General features: G+C 44.1%; 1 protein-coding gene across 1 annotated transcript in view; it reads right to left on the bottom strand.

Annotated features, from left to right (window-relative positions):
• The window catches only part of CSMD2 (CUB and Sushi multiple domains 2), a 490,403-nt gene that overhangs the window by 136,582 nt on the left and 333,376 nt on the right, over nucleotides 1-20,445 (bottom strand). Inside the window, exons 21-26 of the mRNA XM_054999125.1 lie at nucleotides 19,881-20,037; nucleotides 17,483-17,674; nucleotides 13,657-13,783; nucleotides 8,192-8,394; nucleotides 5,542-5,733; nucleotides 3,451-3,589 (exon numbers count right to left, since the gene is read on the bottom strand). Coding sequence (XP_054855100.1) covers nucleotides 3,451-3,589; nucleotides 5,542-5,733; nucleotides 8,192-8,394; nucleotides 13,657-13,783; nucleotides 17,483-17,674; nucleotides 19,881-20,037 — 1,010 coding nt within the window. The remainder of the gene's footprint in view (nucleotides 1-3,450; nucleotides 3,590-5,541; nucleotides 5,734-8,191; nucleotides 8,395-13,656; nucleotides 13,784-17,482; nucleotides 17,675-19,880; nucleotides 20,038-20,445) is intronic.

The raw sequence follows: 20,445 nt of genomic DNA, 5'->3' as shown, positions 1-20,445 counted from the left end.
GGGGAGCAAGGCAGCAGCAGCAGGATATATTCCATAAATGAGGGTACTGCCACTTTGGTTTCTGGAACTGGCTAACATTTGATTAATAAATACACTAAAGGAAGCCAATGCTACCTGTATCCCACTTTTGTGGAGCTGGAAGTAACAGAGGATAGAATGGGCACAGACCTTTTATGGCACGTTGGCATTCTTTTTTTTTTTTAATAATTTTTATTAGATGAGGTAATATAACATCATTGGTTAATACATAAACCTTGTTCAAATTGACCCTCTGAGTAAATATATAACCCCACCTCCCTCCCCTCCCCCTTTTCTCTGTTGACTTCCAACAACGCTCAACCCCCCCCGTTTATCCATAGATATTATTGTTACTTTATATTGCTATCACTTTTCCCATGGTAAAGATCTTAATATATTTTCTTTTCAATAAAGTCTTTCTATATAAAATTTGAAATTTAAAATCCCTCCAAAGACCACAATTGTCCTTTAACATCGCCTTTCTTTTCCAAATATTTCTTAAACTTCTTCCATTCCTCCAAAAACATTTCTGGATCTTGGTCATTCAGGTTTCTAGTTAGTTTGTCCATTTCGGTCATATACAACAGCTTCCTTATCCATTCTTCAATTTTCGGTATTTCTTCTTTTTTCCAATATTGAGCATATAGAGTTCTTGCCGCTACTAACATATAATATAGCAATGTCTTACGGCACGTTGGCATTCCTGATAAGGACATCTGACACGTTAACTCCTGCAATAGGGCTGAATGGAACCTGACAGAGTCATCAGGCCTGAAGTGATTTAAAAATGCTGCAAGGACTTGATCCTGCACGAGGGCCCATTCTGGCATTTGAAAAGACGGAGGGGAAGGGACAGGAGCACCTGAGCACCCCATGTTGTCGGCCTGTCGACTGGGTTTTTGTACCATTTTAAATCCTTTAAAAATCTCTCTAGTTTGGCCCTCATAACAGCCTCTTCCGGTGGACTTCTCCGGTGGAGAAAGCCTTCCGTAAGCTGGAGGACGACTCCTTGGAGGGTGGATGGATTCTGCCCATTGTCAAGTGTCATAATAAACAATTAATTAGTGACTCAAACCATGGAGGGTGAGAGACTTTCTAGCTTTGCCTCAGAGTGTGATTGGTCGCGATTTAGCTCTACGAAGCTGCAAGGACTATTTCTTTAGTACGATCTTTCTGATGATTCCCCAACTCACTCCTCCACTTCCATGTTATCGACTGCCAAAGCTGAAGTCACATTAGACTGCAGGATGCTTTCATTAGGACGTGGAAGTCAGCTGGCTGGATCAGGCCAACGGTCCATCTAGTCTAGCATTCTGGTCCCAAGCACGGCCAGTGAGCAGTTAGCAGGGCTTGCAGACATCCCTCTTTGACTGCTCTCCAGTATCCAGCAAGGGAGGAATTGCGCCTGTGAAAGCATAGGTCCCATTAAGCTACCATGGCTAATAGTTAGCTACGCTGCTATCCTCCATACATCTGTCTCTTTCCAATCCATCTAGGCCAGTGGTCACTTCCTGTAGCAATGAGTTCCAATGCCATCTACCTGTCATGTGATGTTCTACTTCTTTTTTCCTATCTTGACCCTGCTGCCAATCAAAGTTTCATAGGTTGAGTCCAAGTTCTAGACTTATGGCAGAGAGGGAAATGTTTGATCTGCTTTTTCTATACTGTGTATCATTTTTGTAGGCCTCCCTCATGTCACCCCCTCAGTCACCTTTCTAAACGAAAAATCCCTAAACGCTTTAGTAGTCTCATAGGGCAGGTGCTCCAGCCCTGTGATTATTTTGGCTCCCCTTTTCTGGCAATTTTTTCAGCACTTTAGCACTTTCATCTAGCAACATTTACCACTGCTGGTAAATCTGCGTTCCGGTATACAGTATTATTAAAATTTACCCTGACAGCAAAAGCTCTTTGGCTGATCTTAGAACATTCCCGATAAAAGAGGATGTTCACCACAGAAACATCTCTTAAGATCAAAGGCATTCTATTTACAGCACCAGATGTTCTATGGGACGCCCCTCTTTATTTATTTCAGTGTTCCATTGATAAAGAGATAAGAGCAGAGCTTATCAGATTCTTTCTTTTTTAAAAAAAATGGCTTTGAGGGAGAAACTGATTAGTGAGAATACAGCACTCTGTTATTCCAGCAGAAGAATTGTTCTAAACCTATGTGGATGGGCAGACAAGTGATTGTTTTATACACAACAGCCAGGGGACCTGCAAGGACTTGCAAGGTCTTATCTTCCCCTGCATCTGCCCCGCACTATATCCTCATTCCCACTCACCAGTCAACTTACCTTTATCTGCTCCCCGTCTTCAGCTTTCCTACATTCCCTCCCCATGGTTGCCTCTCACTGGGAAAAGTCTAGCCTAGTTGTACAGTGGCTGGTGGTGCCTAGCTGAGCTCAGTTGCATGGTGGCTGCCACCATGGCTGGGTGGTGTGGGAGGTGTATCTCCAGTGGTTGCAAATGGGCCCGTCCTCACTTAGTCCTCCTCTTTTAGGGGACATGACAGGGGAGGGGCAGGAACACTTTCAAGGGCTGTATATTCAAGTCCAGCCCTGCTCTCCACACAGCTTTGTTTTATAGACACTAAGGCTTGGAAGACTCAGCAATATTGTTGTTGCCTAGCAACCTACAAAATGGCAACTGAGAGCTCAGTGGGAAAGAACTGCTTAAAGCTATAGGCATTGTTTCTGTTATTTTGTGGAGTTTTTTTATCTCCCCCCACACTTTTATTTTAGATTTCAGCTATTTCTGCAAACTGGGAACTTTCATGTGTTGTACAGGAACACATGAAAGTCCCTGGCTCCTACATAGCTCCACACTCTATGGTCCATATCTGAATAAGTCTATTGTGATCTATAGCTAAACAATAAATTCACTATGAAATTCACTTGGTGAATGAGCAGTTTTCAATCCAAAAACTTCCTTTGCCAATAACAGATGCACATAGGTGCATAAGAGAACCAGTGGCAAACCTCACATCTTATGGTGATCACTTGATTTTATTGGGATTAATTTACACATGGTGGTTTAATCAGTGCACATATGTTATCAGAAAGGTATGCAACTTTGAAAAAAAGAAGACAGAAACCTGCAAGAAACAGCAGATACACAGCAGTTGGAACAAGCAAATCAAGAAATCAAAAACAGAAGCAAGGTTGTTGCAGATGTCTCGCAAAGAGGAGATCATTTATAAGCTCCATATCTAGGGGGGGGGGGCATCTGAAGAGGGAGAATTTTGTAAGCATCCTTATGATTTTGCCCACATTTTGGCATCTGGTTCTTACACAGATGGGAATTTTCCTCCGAAACAATAGAAGGAGGACCAAGGAGACTTCTGCAGAGACAGGCACAGCCTACTAATGTTCCTGAATCATGGTCCATCTTTCTTACAAGCACAGCCCCAGTAGAAACCAAACAGGAACTTACGTGTGAAACACCAGAGCAATGACATAATCGGGAGAGACCGTCAGCTTCCAGTCACACTCCTTTCCTGGGGGATATGGCTCTGGGTAATTTGGTGAAAGGATCACACCTGAAGGCCCTGCCAGGATTCCTCCACAGGGAGCTAAATGAAAAGGAGAGAAGGAAATCAATGTACTCGACCTCCCAAGCTCTTGCCTCCGGCACGTCTTCAAGGGACCTATTTCAGAGATGTGATGAACTTAGAACTTAACAGAGAGAAGCCTAAAATCATCCATCATTCCATCCATAAAATGCAACGCACAGATTAGTGCAGCCTCAAATTTTCTTCGGAGCTGTATGGGGAAGGGAGAAGGGATTATAAAGGAGAAGAAATGGATCTTCCGAAAGCACCTCCTTTAGCTACCATGCTAATTACAAAGCAGGAAGCCTGGTTTTGAATATAAAGATCAAGTGGAGACTGAAGGGTTAACCCCTTTCCTTCTCTGCATATATTCAGGGCAAACTGAGGCTGGCTGTGACTGCAATTGGAACAAAGTATTAGCTCTCAGTTGCATGTACTTGAGTATTATCTAGGGGCCTAAAGTGGTCTGTACCAGAACCACAACAGGTAAGAGGCTGAGAATTTTGAGAACAGATTCTCTCCCACCCACTTTTTTGGACAGATAAATAGCAACTGAGTTTGAGCTGAGGGCCACGGTGTGTGGAAGGGTTTTTTTCCCACTCTCAATCTTGCACTGCTTCCTAAACAAAAATCACCTCCTAGAAATGCTATTTGACTCTCTGGGGAAACATACTGGTTGCCAGTATTCATCCCCACTCCCACCCTAGCAAGGCTCGGAAACCAGAAGCCAGTTCAGCCACAGGGGAAAACACACCCCTATCTTGAAATTCATTTCGTACCTTAGCAAGGCATTTCTGCCAAGGTACTGTCTAGTTCTGCCCTAACAGGACATCTATAGCAGGGGTGGCCAAACTGTGGCTCGGAAGCCACATGTGGCTCTTCTATACATATTGTGCGGCTCCCAGTGGTCCCTGAGTATTTCCATGGTCACATCTTATTTTAATTTAGTTTATTTCCCTCTCTCCCTTTCCTCTTTTCTTTCCATGTCTTTCCCTCCCTCCTTTTCCGTCTTTCTTTCCATGTCTTCCCCTCCCTTTTCCTTTTTTCCTTCCTTCTTTCTTTCCATGTCTTCCCCTCCCTTTTCCTTTTTTCCTTCCTTCTTTCTTTCCATGTCTTTCATATTTTCAGTAAAAATGTTGGGGTTGCCGGGTCTGATTCAGAAAATACCTGAGGACTTTGGGGGTGAAGTCTAGCAAGCTCCACCTCTTCTGATGATGTCACTTCCAGCACACTGCACCTAAACCCCACCCCTTCCTGTGATATCACTTTCAGGACACTCCCGCAAACCCACCTCTTCATCTGAAGTCACTTCAATGCATCATGTCTTGCGGCTCTCAAACATCTGACGTTTATTCTATGTGGCTCTTACATTAAGCATGTTTGGCCACCTCTGATCTATAGCCTTTGTCCTTTCCAGTGATGTGCTGAACTGTTGTTGGTCATTCAAAAACAAATTGATGCCCTCCCCTCCCAAACTGCCTTCAAGTTTGAGTAAATCTTGGCCCTGCCATTAAAAGAAGTGCCGGGGGTGGGGGGGTGGAAATTGTTCCTGACTTACCTTTAAATCGGTTTTAGAAAAGAAAGAAAATTAATTAATTTCCTTCGCTTGGGATAACATTTTATAAATACAAATGAAGTACAAGGAGAGGATGCAGACGGCTAACATTTAATTAGCTCATTAATTTAACATTTATTGCTTCGGTGTGCTTGAAATGACAATTTTTATGTGCTGTGGACACACATACACACACGTGTATGTGTGTGTGCATATGTAACTGGTGCTTCTATTTATTATTTAACATATTTCTGTTCAGCTCCTGTAAAATCTCACTTGAGGTGGGGAAGAAAAGGGGAAAATGCAAATTTAACAATAGCATTAATTCAAATAATTAGCTTCTTAGCTTCTCCTAATCTCCTCTAGAAGGGTTTGATGCTCATTCCTGTCGTTCAGTGAATTGAGTGGAGCTTCTTACCTATACAGGTGGGGGGGTCAGGCTGCCAGAAAAATCTGTTCTCAATCTGCACACAGCTGATCTTGGCATCCCCTTGCAGGGCGTATCCGGGGTCACACTGGAAGACAATGGAGTCGCCTGCTTCTTTGCTGTCGCCGCTACGGCTCCCGTTCTGTGGAACCCCAGGGTCATTGCAGGAAGTGGCAGTGGACACTAGAGAAGCAGACGGATGAAATAAAAGTGAACGGCACGTCCAGGATGTGCTGCATCTTAACAGAGACAGTACGGCCTAGATCCCGCCAAAAACTTCTGCAGATTGAAGGATTTCTATCAGTAGAGCCTGATGTTCTTGTCTGCCCCTTTCTGCCATAGCTCAAAATGTTCTCTGAAATGCTACACACAGGGAATAAGGAACCCACCGAAGCAGCATGAAGGGGAAATTAGAGATTCGCCACGGGAGGGGGGAAAATCAGTGAAAAGGCTCCCTCTTCTGTCTGCAGAAATCCTTTGTTGGATCCAACCTTTCATCAGGATATCCATAGCTATACACTGGGGACTGCAAGGCACCAGCCTGTGGCCTAACCTACCAAATCTCTGCAGACCGTATGCACTCAGGGTTCTTTTCAAGAACAGGAGGACATGCAATATGGGTCCTCCCAGCATCCAAGACCGAGCATCACCTGCGTCCTCCCAGCACCCAAGACCGAGCATCACCTGCGTCCTCCCAGCACCCAAGACCGAGCATCACCTGCTTCCTCCCAGCACCCAAGACCGAGCATCACCTGCGTCCTCCTAGCACCCAAGACCGAGCATCACCTGCGTCCTCCCAGCACCCAAGACCGAGCATCACCTGCGTCCTCCCACCCTCCCTGCTTGGCTGTCAGGACATCAAAGACCTCCCATAGTGGGAAGGGAGTGACTATCATATTCTCAGTGATGGGCAGTAAGGCCTAAGGTTGGCAAGCAATAGGAGGATTGGGGGGACATGGGTGAGGGGTGGGTGTGAAGTGCCTGAAAAAACTGCCAGATCTTTCCTCCTGTTGGTCTGAGTCATTGCTGAGCAGTTTCTAGACTTGAATAGAAAACAAAAATGGTGCCAGATTATGTGCACTGTAGTGCTCCAAGTTCTTCCTGGTTCAGCGCCACAGAGCAATTGCAGCGGTGTTGAATTTTCTAGAATGAGATATGTGAGCTTTCAATCCTTTCCCGAAACTCATGACCTGGGAGGAAACTTACCCCCTCCTGTTCCGGGGATTGATTTTTCCGACTTATATAAAATCTACTCTGTACATAGTCACTTTCTTTCCTCTGGTCCAGCACTGAAATGCTGGCACTGCAAAGAAGCAGTGAGCCCAGAGCATGCATACACGAGTGTGCATATGTACATATGAGTGAGAAGCCACAGGGGCACGTATTCAAACACATGCCACCCCTGACTTCGCAGACAGTATCTGTTACTCCAGCAGAGAAAAGCTACAGGAGACAGCAAGTTCAAGCCTGCACCACGGAGTGCAGCCTGATGTACATTCGCACAGATTCATGTTTACTTAATAAGCTTGGCAGCTGTTAATCTTACACAGCATTTTGTAACAAACTTATGTCAAACATACGCTCTAAAATAAACCCAGCAGATTTCTCTTTTTGCGGGTGGAGAGTGAAGAATTTTGCCTCCAGCTTTCTGTGGCAGTGGTGGGCCTGACCTTTTCACACAAGAACACAAGAAATCGGCTGTGGTGTGTTAAGTGAAAAATCACTCTTGTATATCCCACTGCCCCGGGCTTTAAAAAATGAAGGAGGAAGAGGAGAGGCAATTAGGAACACATAAGCTTAAAGTGCACTAATTCAGTTTTTTTTAAGTGAAGTAGTATTTTCAAAAAGTGTTCTCAGGAACTAGGGACCCCCAACTAAGCTTATTAGGATTCCCTCAGTGCAAAGATCCCATCAATGGGGAGGTGTTGGGACTTGGGATTTAATTTAATACCCAGCACCTCCAGTTGAAAGGACCACGTAGGAGGTGATATGAAAGATCTCTACCTGACACCCTGCAGAGCTGTTGCCAGTCCAAGCAGACAACACTGACCTTGATGGTCTAATTCGGTATCAGGCGGCTTCATGTGTATGTTTGAATTCAACTACTTCCATGAAAGACAGTATGCATGCCACCACTGATAATTTTCTGCAATGGTCAGATATAATGATGCAATGCTCAGATGTGCAGGGGATGTATTCTGAAGCATTTTTCACTCAAATAGGGTGACAGTGAATTTCAAGAAGCCTGGCTTGGCCTCTGCAGCCGAGAGTTCTCTGAGTCCCCATAATCTTTTTTTTGTATTGTCGAAGGCTTTCACGGCCGGAGAACGATGGTTGTTGTGGGTTTTCCGGGCTGTATTGCCGTGGTCTTGGCATTGTAGTTCCTGACGTTTCGCCAGCAGCTGTGGCTGGCATCTTCAGAGGTGTAGCACCAAAAGACAGAGATCTCTCAGTGAGAGAGATCTCTGAGAGATCTCTGTCTTTTGGTGCTACACCTCTGAAGATGCCAGCCACAGCTGCTGGCGAAACGTCAGGAACTACAATGCCAAGACCACGGCAATACAGCCCGGAAAACCCACAACAACCAATCTTTTTTTATTATTTAAGTGCTGCCAATTAACAGTGTTTTGGGCAGTCTTACCTGAAAACTGAATGGCAAAACCCTGCTTGCTGGTGAAAAAGTCAGTGTTGAACTGGAGGACCACTGAGTTGAAGGTGCTGTGGACATCGCTGGGCAAGATGGAGCCACTGGCTTCCTTTAGGAGGATCCCTTTCTCCACCGGCCCATCCCAGATCCTCAAAACATCATGGAATTCCTCGGTGTGGAAAACCATGAAATGGAGCCTGCAGGGTGGGAGAAGAGATACAGTAAGGTTATACCTGCATTCCAAGCTTATATTGGTTTTGTAAGTGTTCAAACTGCTAGGGCTTCTGCCAAAGAATCCTGGAAGTTGTAGTTTCATGAGGGTGCAGATCCCCAGCACATGTCCAGGTTAAAATCCATGCTCTGCCGGGGAAGCTTGCTAGGTGTCCCTGGGCCAGCCATACACTCTCAATCTAACCTACTTCACAGAATTGTTGTGAGGACAAAGTGGGGGAGGAGAGAGTGATGTAAGCTGCTCTGGGTCTCAATTTGGGAGAAAGGCAGGATGTAAATGAAGTAAACAAATCAACTAATGTTCCTAGGATTACCTTGCAAAAGGGAATGGCTGCTAAACCAGTTTAACTCTCTAGTATATTTTATTTATTTAGAAAATGTATGTACTCCGCCTCTCCAAAAACCTGCTTGAAGCACATCCTACTATATAAAAGGCTAAGCATATTCAAAACAACTCACTTCCTACCCTGGTGCACCTCCAGAGGGCGCTGCTGTGGAGGGAAACCCATATGAGACAGCCAGACCTCCAGAAAGTGCACCAGGGTGGGAAGCCCAGGCTGGGATCAGGAGTGGAGTAGGTGGCAATGCCCGCCCCCCACCTTCACCCAGCTGGGATCAGGAGCTGAGCAGGTCCCAATGCCCGCCCCCTGCCTTCACCGAGCTGGGATCAGAAGCGGAGTAGGTGGCAATGCCTACCCCCCCACACCTTCACCCAGCTAGGATGAGGAGCAAAGCATGAGGCAATGCCTGGTTCCCCTTCACCCAGCTGAGATCAGGAGTGGAGGAGGTGGCAATACCCCCATCCTGCTTTCACCAGGTGGGATTAGGAGCAGAGCAGGTGGCAATTCCTGCCCCCACCTTCACCCGACCGGGATCAGGCATGGAGCAGGAGGCAATGCCCACCCTGCCTTCAGCTTGCTGGGATAAGGAGTAGAGCAGGTGGCAATGCATGCCTTTTCTTGGCTGGGGTCAGGTGTGGAGAAGGAGGCAATGACCACCCATCCAGGAACAGGTGCAGTGCAGATGGCAATGCTCGCCCCATCTGACATGGCTAGGATCAGTCGTGGAGCAGCCAGCAATGCCCCCCCTTAACCCCTCCCTTCACCTGTCCAGGATCAGCTGCGGAGCAGGTGGAAATGCCCATCCTCCTTCACTTGGCCAGGATCAGGTGCAGAGGAGGTGGTCATGCCCACCCATCCCCCACCTTCATCCAGCCGGGATCAGTGACAGAGGAGGAGAGGATCCCTGCCTGCCCGCCCTCCCCTTTCTAGATCCCGTTGGATTTTTTCTCACAATGGGCTTTGTTGTTAGTCACAAAATAAAAACAATAGCATAAAATTGAAAAACCACGTAAGGATTATCAATCGTAAGGCAAGTCATAAGAACACCATAGAATAACAGTCGGCAACCTAAAATAATATCCGTAAAAAAGTTCTCAGGCTAGAAGCTGTTTGTAAAAATGGCTTAGAAAGATCTCCTGAAATTACAACTGATCTCCAGATGTCAGTTCCCCCAGAGAAAATAGCTGCTTTGGCATTATACCGTGCTGAGGCTCCTTCCCTCCCCAAACCCTGCCTTCCTTTGACTTTACCACCCAAATCTCTAGAATTTCCTAAGCCAGACTTGGCAACCATGGCCGCCTAAATGATCATAAGGCTGGTGCCAGGTGAGCCTGAAGAGAGAGGGCATTCCTAAGGTAAGATGTCACCACCCCAAAAGCCCCATCTCTGGTCACCACCGGGCACACCTCTGCAGACAGGGGCACAGGATCATGGGACAAGGATCTTAACTGACAGGCGGAACAGTACAGGAGATTCATGCTACAAAATTGTTCCTTTTTTCACATCATGACCGAATAAGTGTTTTATAGTTTTGGGAAATAAGATATTTGCTATGAAAAACGCTGAATAACTGCCATGGGACAAACAAACTCAATTGTAGAAGAACCCTCTGGATCAAGCAATGCATAAATAAGGATGGGGCGGGGCGGGGGGGAGCTGCCAGGGGGAAATCAGGCTTTTTAAAAAGGTCTTTGAGCGCATGAGGTGGAATTGAATTACTCTCTTCCTTTCTCCCTTGTTAGATGGCAGCAACCACACGAAGCTTTTAATATTTTAATTCCCTTTCTAAGATAATGGCTACTATAGCAATATATGCCAGACAACTGCATGATTATTAATTGACTACTTTTTATTGAATATGCCTGTTATATTTGCATTAGTGTAAAAATCTGTACTGGAGGTGTAATAAAAGATTGATTAAATCGGGGACGAGGGTGACAGAAGAGATTGCTTGCCCTTCAAAATGCGGGGTATGTGTGCTTGAAGAAGGTCTCCTTTCAGGAAGATTCATAGTAGTAACTGGCACATTATTATTAACGACTTAAGTTGATTTTTCGGGAGGGGGTGTTTCAAATCTTGGGACGGCTGTCATTTTTACTGGAATCAGCGGCTGGGAGGGGGTAATATTCCTTCTCCCTCCCTTGAGAAACCAATTCCAAAAATCTTAGCAAATAAACCAATTTCCAGGAAAACAAACTATGATCATCTTCAACTTTATTTTTATATATCCAGATATAATGTTAGTTACTCATAGAGACCCCCGTTCATTAGTCTAGAAGTTCAAGTTATCAATAATTCTGGCATTGCAAAACTGAAAATAAACATTTTTAAAAACAATTAGCAAATTCTTTTAAATCAGAATGTTTGTAAAAAGACCCCAAGCTGCATGGACCGAAACCAGAGGGTTTCAAATTATTCATCCCTTGTCTCTTAATTGTGCTACCTTCTCAACCCACCAAGCTTTCTTTTTGTTACAGCAAGAATAGAAACCTTTTGTTAACTTGTATGCACTAAATCCCACCCTCACAATCCACATCGAGCAATCTAGAACAGCTACCATCCACAGGTCCTGTGTACACACAATCACAAATGCAGATTTGAATCCCGGGTTCTTGCAAAAGCATGAATGAGGGGAGATACTCCACTCTCCAGAATATCTTCTGAAGAGGGCTCACACCAGCATCAGGAGGAAAAAAGCTACCCCGAATAAAATGCTGAAACAATGACAGAAAAAAAACTACTGAAAACTTTTAAGGAGAAAACAAGAAGCCGAGAGATAAGTTTAGAACTGTTCGGGATAAATGGGGGAACAGAAGCTGAGGAATCCTCAATGTTACTACACAGATAAATTGGTGTGGTTATCTCATTTTAAAGATGAGGAAGAAGATATTACAAAGAAGATTGCTTCATTATGAATTCTTTGTTGATGCTCTGGTACAAACATAGCACGGAGCTTTCACTTCCAGCTCCCTGTTGGTATCTGTGAGATTTTAACCCTGATCAGTATCTGAGAAACTTCAGTCTGTGGGAGAAGTATCGCTTAGCTCAATATACACATCTGATAACCAATGACATTGTAATTTTAAACACAGGACTCTCTATATAAAAAGGGAACAAAAGTTCCTCATGTCCCAATATTTCCAAGCAAAGATTTTTTAAAAATTATTTTTCACGCTCAGATAAGGAATGAGAACACTTCGAGGAAGTTGACAAAAACATAACAACCAAATTGCTTGCTGTGATTACTTTTTTCACAAAAATATATTACATCGTTGGGGAGCTGGGTGCCTGACTTTACCTGATAATGAAAGGGCTGACTTTCTACTTCCAGGACTCTTGAGCGTGCAGGTGGCCCCAGCCTGTGCTCCCAGCATAGCCACTGTTGGGCAGGAGGCCTCTACTGCTGGTTCAACCAGGGTGCCCCATTGCCATGACAACTGGCCAATGAGGCCTGGAAGAAGCAGTGGAGGGAAGGGTTGGCCTGGTTGCCAAGAACGAGGGATGGCCAAGAAGGCCCTATTCTGGGCTCCAGAAGCAAGAAGTGTGAAGGCTTTCCAATTTGAACTCTTGGTAGGCAGGAGAAAGGACTGCAGTGGCTGTGGACAGAGGTGAGCAGGCCATGGAGGAAAGTCAGATAAATGAGGCAGCCCTTTCCATGACTGACTGAGCCCTAGGGGAGCACACGCTGATGCCCATGGACAACCTAGGAGGTGTACTAGTCAACCACCTTACTGGAACATGGAGGACTTTACATAGATAAATGGCAGAGGGATCTGCCGCAAAGTATTAGATCAGACATCTGGAGATTTTGATATTCTCCCTTAGAATCTAAGGTATCTCCATCAGCCTACCAATGAGGGAGAACTGTTTTAAGATGGCAGCAGACACTTAATCTTTGGAAAAATCACAAAGATGTATAAAAATACCCCAGATTCTTGTTGGTTGTACCATAAACTTAGGGCTGATTTCTCCACATGCAGTGTAAACATATCAGAACTAAACACATTTGGGGAATGTTGGCTGATTATAACCTAAGAAGTACTAAATATAGGCATCTTTATATCTAGAATCCTGCCTTTTGAATTATATGGGCCATTTCCACACGAGTTACCGGCCTCTGGAACGTTGCACAAAACACGCAAAAGATAGCGTCTTCTTGCACGAAATCGCACCAGGAAGACACGATGTTGCGCAAAACTCCTGGATGATAGCACCTTCCTGGTGCGACTTCGCGTGAGAAGACACTATCTTCCGCGTGTTTTGCACAACATTCTGGAGGCCGGTAAGTCATGTGGAAACGGCCATGGTAAAGATATCTACAAGATTCCAAAAATTAGTGCTGAGTGAGGTAACAGCTACTACATCGGAATTTGTTTGACACTGGAAAACTTAAAGACACTCCCAGAAAAATATGACTTGTTAATTAAGTTCTGAGTAGGTATAATGAACAGTATATCAAAATCAAAGACTATGAAAAAAAATAATGAGAATTGGTCTCCTTTGATGGGTTATACATTGAAGGAATTTTCTACGGTCTATATAGCAGCTTTTATCTATGAATGTTCTGTCTGTGCTCTTGTATTAATTTGTTGTCTATTGTGTGTTATATGTAATCACAATATTAAGTTTGTCATTTGTATGAAGATTCAAATTAAAAACACACACACTGAAAGTGACTTCTTTTTCTCCCTCTAGCATTCAGTGCACACACATGTTGGCATAAAAGAAACAAACTAATCGGGAACACCAGCACATAACAGTAGCAAAGCAAACAGTTTCACATCTGGAAACAAAAAAAAAAGAGTATATTTATGCACTCCGAGGAGGGGGGGGGCAGCTGCACATGCTCATCTGCTGATTTCCATCTCTGGGGTCTCCTGCCATTACCCTATTGTGCATCCAGCTTCTGCCTCAATTCTCCAAACACAGTTGAGGTTGTGATCATATGGTGTTGGGTAGCCCGGAGATAAGATCCTTCCTGAAGACTCGCCTTTGATAGTGCCCCCGCACTCAGCTGGAAGAAACAACAGAATCATTGTGTTTGTGGGTCTGCATTCGTCTAAACACCCAGTGGCCCAGATTAGCCTGATCTCATCAGATCTCAAAGGCTAAGGAAGGTCAGCCCTGGTTTGTACTTGGATGGGAGAACACCAAGGAAGTCCAGGATCACTACACAGAGACAGGTAGTGGCAAACCACTTCTGTTTGTCTCTTGCTTTAAAAACCTTATGACTTTGTTGTGAATTGCATGTGACTTGACAGCACTTTCTAAACACTGACTCCACATTTCATCTACTTCTCTTGCACTGGGAGGAGGGAGAAAGAATTCTCTTGAATTTTCTAAGGTTGGGTTTCTTTAAGCATTTATGCAGAGGAGTTAGCCGTGTTAGTCTGTGGTAGCAAAATCAAAAAGAGTCCAGTAGCACCTTTAAGACTAACCAATTTTATTGTAGCATAAGCTTTTGAGAATCAAGTTCTCTTCATCAGATGCATGTTACAGAGACTCTGTTACAGTCTCTGTAACATGCATCTGACGAAGAGAACTTGATTCTCGAAAGCTTATGCTACAATAAAATTGGTTAGTCTTAAAGGTGCTACTGGACTCTTTTTGGTTTAAGCATTTATACTTCTTCAGATTCTATATTAAATGCATATAGTAGCCAAACAAAATAATATGACAACACACGTGTGTACTGTCAAGTCACAACTGACTTATGGTGACCCCAGCAAAGGGCCTTCAAGGCAAGTGGTTCGCCATTGCCTTCCTCTGCAGAGACTTCCTTGGTGGTTCCCCATCCAAGTCCCAACTCTGCTTAGCTTCCAAGATCTGGCAACAGCATGCCATACCATGCTGCCTTCCCTCCCATAATATACAAAGCAGGATGGAAGTAATCTGGTATAGAATACTGGAAAGGAAATGGCCAAAGTGAGTCCTCCCATCTTCTACTTTGAGCCCCCCTCCACACACACCAGAAAGACAGAACTAGTAAGAAATATAAGTTACTATCACCTCTGAAGATCTGTTTTACAGTTTGTTTTACAGCTTAACAAAATCTTATTACACATCCAATGGAACATTAGAATGGAACATGTATGAACATTATGTTAAAGTTCCTTTTCTCCATAGGTTCTTGGTAGGGTTGTTTTTCATAGCCCACCTTTGCTGCGGGCTCTAGGGATGAGGGCTTACAGTGAGTGTGCCAAGACACGGGGTGATGATTAGAGATGGGCATGCAGAGAAGCATTGTAGATAGCTGCCTTGTAACATGGACATATTTTCATATCCCCCTCTGGATAAACTGACCAGAATCTGAGCCAGACAGTTTTTGGGCAGCACTGCTGACCATTATTTTTTTAAAACCTCCTAAATCCAGAGATGATCAACTGGAAGCCTTTGAACAATACTGGGACACACATAGCCTGATTATGTTCAGCCACCACAACCTGTTATGGTTGTAGCTCTTCGTTGCCGATCAGTTGAGGATTACGCTAGGGCAGAAGAGCCTTGCTTTTCTGCTCTGACTAGCTTCAGTAGAAGCAGAAGTGTCTTGGCTACCCATATATCTGTGGTCCTCAGCCTTTCTAGATCCAAGACCCACTTCTTTTGCTGCTAGGGGCACAGCTAGCCCCTCCCAGCAGGAAAAGTCCAATGAGATTCCCAAATCAAATTGGAAATCAAGGGGAACCCGGTTGCTCTAATATTTCTTGATGTTCTTTCCCACTCTTAGCAGCCAAACCCTGCTTTGAACCCCAAAGCTGTCTCTAAGAGCCAAGCTACAAATGATGAATTACACTTGCCTCACATGTATTCCTCCCTGTTCACTTGCCATTCATTTGCTCTCCACTTGATCAAGTGAACAGGGAGGAATACCCGTGAGTCTGTTCACTTGCCAAGCAAGTGTAATTCGTCACTTGTAGCTTGGCTCTAATTGGTATATGGATATATATACCAAGTAGGTATATGGACAGCGGCAACCCATGGTTTTTTGTTTGCTTGCTTTTGAGGCACAAAGAGGCAGAAATCTTGCTGATGCACCACCAAAGCACTTACCCAGCATCCAGTACTGTGAAAATGTGTTGGGACGTGTAGTGTCAGAATGTCAAAGACTGGAAAATGGACTGGATATGGACTGGGGGGTGGGGGCAGAAAGTACACTGTAAATGCCTGCTCCCTTTTTAAGACCTCCAAAAATGCTTGATGTATGAGCATGCAGTTTGAGAAAGCTGTAGTGAAAAGCAACCCCCCTTTCTGGCTCAGACATAACTAAAACCATTTTTTTGAAAAAAGACCCCTCTCCAATTCTCTATTGCCGATGTTGCAAAGCCGTGCATTAAGCAGGTTACTGATCTCTAAATATACATATAAAATCAAAAGCAGTTATACTAAGAAACAGCACTGACAATGCTGGTAAATTGGAATGGACCAAACAAATCCCACTACTTCTACTTTATGCCCTCTCCTGGGAAAAACTCAGAAAATCTAGCTGGAAACCAAATGACAGATGGTCTTGTGTGGGCAATTGTAGCCAACACTTAATGCAAGTGCAAGGAAAAGAGGACTTGATTTGTATCTTCCCTGTGTACTAAAAAAGACAGACAACCCATACTCCTATTGATTGCCTAGTTAACCTGAAGGTTATTGCAAAGGAGCTGCGTGGAACCTGAAATGGAAACAATAGCAATTAAAATTACTGCTGCCATTTAAAACTGGGCCGGTAGAAACTCTAGTAAGTAAATCTTCTGGAACGGTCCTGTTCTGTTGATTGATTCCCTGTTCTGGAGCCAGAGGTCCCATCTGACTGAGTTCAGCTCACATTTTGCAAACTTCAACATTAGCGTGGTAAGTTGAAACAAAACCAAGATGGGTGTGTGCACTTGGGTGTTTCGCACTGGATAAGTCAAAGAAGAAATGCAACCAGAGAATCTTGTTCTGCTAACTAGGCAAGGTGGCAGGCCAATCCCAAAATTTCATGCTGCCAAGGTAGCTAACCAATCCTGAAGCTTCATGCTACCAAGGTAGCTGGCCAGTCCCGAAGTTTCGTGCTACCAAGGTAGCTGGCCAGTCCTGAAGTTTCATGCTACCAAGGTAGCTGGCCAGTCCTGAAGTTTCGTGCTACCAAGGTAGCTGGCCAGTCCCGAAGTTTCGTACTATCAAGGTAGCTGGCCAGTCCTGAAGTTTCGTGTTGCCAATCCCTGAAGAGAACTCCCTCTATGAACTCACACTCACTCTATGAACATGTCTCTAGGGTATGTCCAAGTCTCACTCAAGAAAGTTCCTGGTTCAAGACCCAGACTCCCCAACAAAAGATGCAACCAATGTGTACTCGAAAGGAAGACAATTCTGAATATAACTCAACCCCCCTAAAAAGTTATAGACATAAAATCTTTTTATTACTGGACCTAACTGTAAGCAGTAGATAAATATAGGACGACATCCTCTTTTTGACGGCATACCTGGGGAGAACGTAGTCTTGCATTTTAGTAAATACAGTAGCTAGTACTTAGAAATCAAGGGAAAACAACTCAATGATTAATCTCAAAGTTCTCGACTTCCAAGACCAGTTATCTCTAGAACCATTTTGTCCTTAGCTGAGGACAAGATTACTTTTCTAAATCACCCAGTCCACCAAGTGAATCCTGCATGGTATCCTTTATCAACCACACTAATAGTTAGTAACATAGTGTGGCAGCCAGGCAAAAGGGAGGACTCATACCTACGCAGATGGGTAGTGGCTGGTCCCAAGCTCGGCGTTCCCCGGTCAAGCAAACCAGCGCCCGGCTCCCTCTCAGCGTGTAGCCAGGATCACAGTTAAAAGAGACTGAACTCCCCGCAAAGTGACCCTCATCATGGACTTTGTACCCAAACTGTGGGATGCCAGGGTCCTCACACTTGATCAACTCAAAACCTAAAAGGAAAGAAGAAGAAAAAGGCAGCTTGCTACATTAGAGATTTAGCCTGACTTTTGCAACGGCACCTGCCAAGTTCCTGAGTAGGACTCCAAAGAAATCAAGCTCACAAGCTCTTAGCACCAGAAACTTTCTTAAAACGCTAAAACAAAAGCCTAGATGGTGCAGGGTAACAGCAATTGACCAAAGCTGAAACAATGAAAGGCAACAACTAAGAAGAGAGTGCATCTAAATATGTGCAGAATGCAATCACAGCCACTGTATCTGGATTCAGGAAAGAGATTCCAGGACATGTTCCCAGGGCACCGCTTTTATTTTAGATATTAAGTACCAGGGGTTCACCCCCTATTTGCACAGGTCCTAGCAAAGTGAATAGGCAACTGGCAGCACACAGTTACATGCACACAAAATCTGTCAGGTTCAGTCAAATTCTTCACAGCTTTGTATTTGTGTGGAAGGGGGGACTACCAGAAACGCACAGGCTCTTGCCAGTCATTCCAAGAATGACGCAAGTGGCTGAGATCCAAGTCTTCCACTTCCTAACATAACTCTACTTCCCTGGTCAACAGCTCAAATTTTTAACTGGGTCCGTATTCTGCAACTGAAGGATCGGACAGCTGCTCTCTGGCAGAACCTTGACATTGGTGGGGTAACTGGTAACTTTTATTGGCATTACATTGGTGCTGTAAAAATATTTTAAAAGCCCTTTGAGAGTGGCCTTAGCTCAAAATCCAGAGACGGAGGCAAAGTAGCAGAGTAGGAGATTATTTAAGTCCACATATTATGCAAAGGGGCAGTATAGAACCACAAGGGCCAGCTGTCTACCCTTAATATACTGGCTCACATTCTACATTTTTATTTTTTAAAATTGCATTTATTGAGTACCTACTGAGCAGGGAATGAGGCTGAGGGAAGGTTTTGTGGAATTTAAAAAAAATGAAATGAAAACCTTAATAAGTGTATCAGTTAAAATACATATAGCAACAATACTTAGTAGATTTTTTAGTCAATGCAAAAAAAAAGAACAAAAAGGTACGGCAGAAAGTGTAGTTATCTGCAGAGGGATAAATGTACTGATCATTTTTCAATGAAGCAATTAACCAGTGATGGATTCATATGAATTAATAAAAATGAATAAAAGAAAATTCACTTATATTTGAAGCACGGCTTGAATAGTCTCTTCTCAAGTTCTCAAGAAGAAACTGAGAGTAACTCTTGTTGAAAAAAGAAAAGACTTGGCAAGTTAGTCCGTGCATAATCATTTTTGTTCCACCATTCTTTCTTCATGGAAGCAGTGGATGATTTCCATTTGCTATCCAGACAATCTGCTATTGTTACAAATTGGCTAAGGAAAAGTTCCTTGTGACACCTTAGGAAAGGGGTCCCCAACATGGTGCCCACCAACATCTTTTTTTGGCACTCACCAAGTATTTTTAGAAAGTGGTTGGGGTTAGATCGGGCTTTTGCCCTTGAGATTTGACCGGCTGTGCAGATTTTTAAATAGTTTGCTTCAGCAGCAGCTGCTACCACAGAACAAAGATCTAAACTGGTAACTGAAGGTAAGTTGTGTGTATAAAAAAATTAAAACAAAATGTTCATTTTAAAAGGTTAAACAGAGATTCTGCCTGAAACGTGAAGATTTACCATAATGCATAACCTCAGTCACTGACGTTTTGTGGTTGGCTCCATCTCCTGCAACAGCCATTTTGTGGTTGGTTCCACCTCTTTTGAGAGTCATTTTGTGGTTGAGACCATCACCCCGTGTTAGAATTCCAAAATTGCCCACAGGATCAAAAAGGTCAGGGACCCCTGTTCTAGGGATATGTTCAGATTTGCTCACAACGCAAATGAGCCCTAAACCTTTATTCCCTCACATGTTGCACCAAAGAGTTCCTGGTTTAGGGATTTCCGAAGCAGAGAAAGCTTCTGGTTGCCAGGTTAGTCCAAAGCAAAAGCCAGATACTACAAGTTTCATCATCATGCCTTTTAATATTCTCCAAAAGAGAACTCAACACCCTCTTTTGTGCCATTTTGGTTTTCCTTTAAAAAAAAATTGCATGGCTTTCATTTTGAGTTTAGGAAGTCTTTGAAGACAACTCTGTAAAGGAGGGGAAAAGCTGGGGGGAAAGAGGGAGATTGAGAAGTGAGCTGAATACGGTCCAGCTTTCCTGTTTCATTTTTGAACGAGGCAGCCCTGGGACTTACTAGAAAACTGCAGTTCGAAGCCTTGACTGGTGCTGTTGCCATCTGAGATGAATTCAAGCCACATGGTGCTGGAAGTGCTGTTGACACTGAGGCCCAACAACTCTCCTCGGGTGAAGGAGCCCAGCAAGCGGGCAGAGTTATTGTTGCCATCATAGATCTGGAAAAGAGGGCAGAATGGCACATGACATGAGGACAGGCTCCCCTTCTTGACTCGGGTCAAGAAGGTCCTTCCTTCTGGCCAATGGGGGACAAGTTTTGTCTCTTTCTTTGTCTTCCTTGATTAGGTTACCGATGGGCCTATACATACACCTGGGAGGCTGGATGTGTTTTTGTCCTCATTATCCCTAATCACAGCTTACCTTTTTTCACAGGAGTTGTCTGACAGTCCTTTACCTGATGGGCACTGGCCCAGTTGCAGCTGATGGCCACATAGGTGGACTCCTCTGACTACATTCAAAAGAGCTAGGTGTCAGCCTCTAACAAGCCAGGGAAGGGAGTAGCATTAACATGACTCTGATGTTTCATGAATACCATCTATGGACACCCCAAGAGGTGACCTGGCAAC

The sequence above is a fragment of the Eublepharis macularius genome, chromosome 15 (assembly GCF_028583425.1).
Source record: "Eublepharis macularius isolate TG4126 chromosome 15, MPM_Emac_v1.0, whole genome shotgun sequence".
In the NCBI taxonomy this organism is placed as follows: domain Eukaryota; kingdom Metazoa; phylum Chordata; class Lepidosauria; order Squamata; family Eublepharidae; genus Eublepharis; species Eublepharis macularius.
Note: the sequence above shows the minus strand (reverse complement) of the source record. Positions and strands in the feature narration are given on the sequence as shown.